Here is a 5,217-nt window from a genome sequence, read left to right on the forward strand (position 1 = left end):
ATGTGAGCGCAATAAAATCACTTCCAAGTTCCAGCCAACTGGGCCCTTGCTTTCTTGAAGAAATATGTTCGGTCCTCCAGCGTGTAGGGGGCGCTATCTCAAAATAGTGAATTACATTACTGGGTGGGCAATGCGCATGCGCCATAGCCCATAGGGGGCATGCGCAGATTGTATTGTTTTCATTAAGCGGTAGGAAACGAAGAGAAGAGAGTTTCCACATTTCTTCTTTCACTCGTTTGGAACTTTGGATTGTACTTTAGTCTCTTATTCCATTTAAGAATTAAGATGGATTTGGAAGGGGGGACGTATCATGAACAAGGATTCGTCGGGATCCGGTTTTGTCAAGAATGGTAAATATAATTGTATTGTAACATAACGTCGAGTAAGATCAGCGAGTTTCAGATTAGCCGTATTTAGTTACACATAATAACATAATTCTCACCCCAGTCCATGTGTGTATGTAGATGTAGATTGATTGAAATTTGTATTCACAGTATGTAGAATGGGCAAACGAAAGCACAAGTCAATACAAAAACCGCTACGAAGATGAAACCAGGAAAAGTACTAAGACTTGTTTACATCAGGTCCTCCACTTTCAATTCATCCGAACATTTAAATACGTACAACAAATTAGCGCTGGTCCATAGCCTTCTACGCAGGCAGAATCGTAGAAGCTGTAGAAGGCAGTAGAAGGATTCCAATCGTAGAAGCTGTAGAAGGCAGTAGAAGGATTCTGCCTGCAGGGTAGAAGCAGTAGAAGGCTTAGCCCCTCTTGGGACCCTCGTAAAAGGTTTCTGACATTTGGATGTTTACCTCCAAATGTCAGAAACCTTTTACGAGGGTTCCGAGAGGGGCTATAGAAGGATATGGACCAACGCTACGTACAAATATACTTCTATGAAACACAGGAAATCACCGATACGTCTTCATTTGGGTTTAATAGAGTCTGTAAACCTCTGAGCTATCAATTCATCAATGTGTAACTATTGTTCTTTTCCAGCAACAACATGTTGTATCCCAAAGAAGACAAGGAGAATCGTATCCTGCTCTATGCAGTAAGTGAGCTCATTGAAATTTGCTCTACTACTACTACAATTGCTGACTTTCAGCTCTGGGCCTGCTTCTTTCTATTGCTTGTCTAGTTCTAACCAAAGAGATAATTATCTCTATTAAGGGGATTTTTCTTTGTTTGTGTAATCCTGAAGCATACTTGCTAACCTAGAGTCTCAGACGTGGTGGAAATGAGACAGCCTAGGAATTTCATTCAAGTCTTTGTTGGTCAAAACATTCTCTCCATTACAGTCTCCACATTGGAAGCAAAGGTCCGTCTATCTATCCCTCACAGACTCGGTGTGAGGTAATACTCAAAACATTATCATTATTACACAGATCTCAAACAAAGAAAAATCCCCACTCTGCACACCATATTAATACATTTTACATTAGAATAGTCAAGGCAACTGAAGTCGGTTTCTCCAGGAACAGAGTTTAGCGCTGTGTTAAGCCCAAACCACACCAAAGGGTCGGGTCGGGACAAAACAGATTTTAAGGTAAACCACACCAATGCAAACCGTTTTGTCCTGAACCAACCCTTTGGTGTAACCAAGTCAGGTTACCTTTGGTGTGGTTTGGGCTTTAAAAGGATTGGGTTTTACATTTAGCACCTTGAGGATATCGGGCCACTTTTACTCCAGTGAATTCCCGAGGATCTTTGCCATCACCTGTACATCAAGTATAAATACATGACTAATTCTCTTCACAGTGCAGGAATTGTGACTACCAACAAGAGGCAGACAACAGCTGTATCTATGTCAATAAGATCACCCACGAGGTTGAGTAAGTACATTACTGTAAATCACAGTGCTATCAATTATGGTGTTGATTTTCCATATTATATGTCCTCTTCTAATTAAAGAAAGACCTGAAGAACTCTATAGGGAACGAGCGAAGGGCAGAGACGTGCCCATATTGAAGTAATCGCCATGTTTTTTACTTTTTTGCTATGAGTCTGTGACAACAGTCATTAATAAAGAAACGCTTAGCGCGGTGTCAGTAATATGATAAAGCCATCACCCTCCCGCAAGTGTAATATTGCGAGTGTTATCACTCTGTCCTGGGTCTGTCTCACAGAGAGACGGACTGTCAGCCAACTTAACTTTTCTCAGACTGGACACAGAGAAACAAACCTTAACTCTATAGCACTGTTTTTTTACAGCTGTTTTATTTATTTATTTTTGAGTACTCTGCTCGTCCCCTATAGAGCGTCGCAGTCCCGCCCCCTACCAGGGCCCAGGAAATTATTCTCCGTTAATTTTCCTCATAGACATTTCAAAAAGTATTTATTTAAAGACGTTTACGCCGCGGACAAAGCCAACTCGAGTCGTGACAAATCATGACAACAAACACATTTTTTGGGCCGAACAAATAATTAGAAAGAAGAAAAAACGGCAGGTTACAACACTTTTTTTGTTGTTTTTCTTCTTTGTAATTATTAGTTTGGTCCAAAATATTGTGTTTGTTGTCATGAGTTGTCACGACTCGAGTTGGCTTTGTCCGCGGCGTAACCGTCTTTAAATAAATACTTTTTGAAATGTCTATGGGAAAAATGCATTGGGAATCATTTCCTGGGCCTGGCTTCGTGATGAAAGAGGGCGGGACTGCGACACTCTATACCAACGCATGGTAAACTTGGGGTTGCTTAGTGCTTACCATGTTTTTATAACTTTAAGTTATAATTGGCTTTTTTATCACCCATATAGTGTTGGTTGCAAATTTTTAAATTTAGCTCACCTATTACTTCTAAGTGCCCTTGTAAAAAAAATACCAAGCTCTGACAAAGTTCTGGCAACATAAAAAACCTGCTATTATTGTGTGGCGTGGCAATATCACAAACATATATTATATGGGTGTCATCTCCAACATTATATGACCAGGCTGAAATTGTATGATCATGGACACTTTAGTTCCATGGCACAATCGCCAAACATGCAATCAATTCCAATTGGTTGCACATCTTTTCTACAAGCTCACAATTCGGCGCAAGACCAATTATTGTTTGACCACTCATGTACAGTGTTTGCATTGCAGGGGCGGACTGACCTTTTTTTAATATATGCCATATATATTTATTTGCAACACTAGTTTTTTTAATGATGGGTTGAATCTAGACTTGCAATACCCATTAAACATGTATATTAGACACATTGTCACAAACATGGGACATACATAATACATTATTGATACATAGACAAAAAATAGTTTTCCTGCCGAGATCATAAATGCATCATGGAAGAAAAGACACTGCCATCAGTGGTCCTTGAGGGGGGTCCAGGTGGTCCCCAGCTAACTGATGGAGAGTTGATAACCAAATGGACCCTTATAGATCTTTAACTCTTGAGAGCATAGAATGAAACCAAATGGAGCCTTATGGGTCCATTTGGTTTCATTTTACACTCAAGAGTTAAATTATTAAACTAATAATGTCTGGAGGTTTCAGTCCACAAGCCCTGGCATCTCCAATAATTTTTCTCATCTCTTTAACAGTGAGCTGACCCAAATCATTGCAGATGTATCTCAAGATCCAACACTACCAAGGACAGAGGACCATCCCTGTCCCAAGTGAGTTTTACTTTCTTTGCCCATCATCCGCATGAACCTCTTCTACAAATTAGTGTTTTGTGTAATTTTATGAAAGAATAGGAAACACCTGTGCCCAGTCTCAGTGGTTAAGACCCCTATCTCTGGACCGACGTGTATCCCATCTGGCTTTGCGGCATTCTCTCCTGTGCTGCTCTCTTGTTTTCTTTACAAGAAACCTGGGAGGAAAACAGACATATTGTATGTATGTGGACTGCATGCCCTGTATTAAAAAAAGAAAAGAAAATCTGAAATTCTGAATCATCTTCTTGTCTATTTTAGAGCCGAATAAAAGTCGGTTCGGCTCTGTAGAGCCTACAATGTGACGTCATTTTAGGTTCGGGGGGCGGGTACCGTCCTAAAGTCGGCTCTTCAGTGCTACTGAAAATTTCTGACGAGCCGAAATCATTTCGGCACTACAGCGCCGAAACAGCGGTAAAATAGGAGTATGAATCGGCCCTTTCTCTTGGAGAGGTGATGCTGACAGACACAACCAGTTAGAAACTGTCTCTGGCATTTATGAGATTTAGCTCAAATATTTTTCTCTTTTCAGATGTGGCCACAAGGAGGCAGTGTTCTTCCAGTCTCACAGTATGAAGGCTGAGGTAATGATCATGCTTCATAATAATGAGTCGCAAATACATGTTTCTATGGCAATTACTGTACTGTATTCTCTACGGTTTCAAAATTATACTTTGTGTTTCAAATTCAACTGCTTTATTTGTATTGGAATGCTCACCATGTCAATTGACATCTGTTCGTGTACCTTGCAGGATGCAATGAGACTGTACTACGTGTGCACTGCCCCTCACTGTGGACACCGCTGGACAGAATAGAGATTAAGGTGTTAAACATGAACATTGACGTCACCTGCTGTTGGCAAACGGAACATATGGACCCATTTAAGAAAAAAGAAGAAAAAAAACCCACTGCTGTCTTGATTAAAAAAAAGCATTTGTTTTCTTTTTTTAACATCGGACAGAAAGGTAAAACAAAAATTAAGAGTTCTGTGTATTGTGTGGAGTTCTGAAAGGAACTGTTTCTATGTATAAAATCCTGTCATTTATGTTAAGTGTATGATACAACGAGTGGGCCCTCACCTTGTGAATAGCATGTATTGTATACACTTTTTAACTGAATTAATTGTACTTTTTGTATAATTAAAAGTAGTTTTTTTTACAAGTACCCCCCTCCTATGTTATTTCATAACAGATTTATCTTATTTTATATATATTGAATGTTAACTTTATTATTCATAGGACATCAGCAATAGCCAAATCTACAAGCTCACATGCATCGCGTTGTGACACATTTTCACAAAAAAATCTTGAACATCTTGGAATATTTTTGAAATATTTTAACAGCACAAATCTTGTATGGGGCGGTGTTTTCGGATGGGGTCCGCAGCCAATTCATGTTGATTGATTGAATATTTTATTAGACAGAAATGCATACAGCACAAGTACAGGCATACACTTGTCTATAAGGATAACACAAAAAAGACTTGTTCCCATTAAGGTCATATATATATATATATATATATATATATATATTAGGGTATGTGCATGCTTAAAGTGAATG

At 39.2% G+C, this 5,217-nt stretch overlaps 1 protein-coding gene across 1 annotated transcript; it reads left to right on the forward strand.

The window, feature by feature from the left end:
• Positions 1-152: 152 nt before the first annotated feature.
• polr2i (RNA polymerase II subunit I) lies at positions 153-4,813 on the forward strand. The gene is made up of 6 exons (XM_079513572.1): positions 153-350; positions 1,001-1,055; positions 1,763-1,836; positions 3,544-3,618; positions 4,190-4,241; positions 4,410-4,813. The coding sequence occupies exons 1-6, from the start codon at positions 286-288 to the stop codon at positions 4,470-4,472; spliced, it is 384 nt and encodes a 127-aa protein (XP_079369698.1). The 5' UTR covers positions 153-285; the 3' UTR covers positions 4,473-4,813.
• The last annotated feature ends 404 nt before the right edge of the window (positions 4,814-5,217 follow it).

Source organism: Electrona antarctica, assembly GCF_951216825.1.
Source record: "Electrona antarctica genome assembly, chromosome: 11".
In the NCBI taxonomy this organism is placed as follows: Eukaryota; Metazoa; Chordata; class Actinopteri; order Myctophiformes; family Myctophidae; genus Electrona; species Electrona antarctica.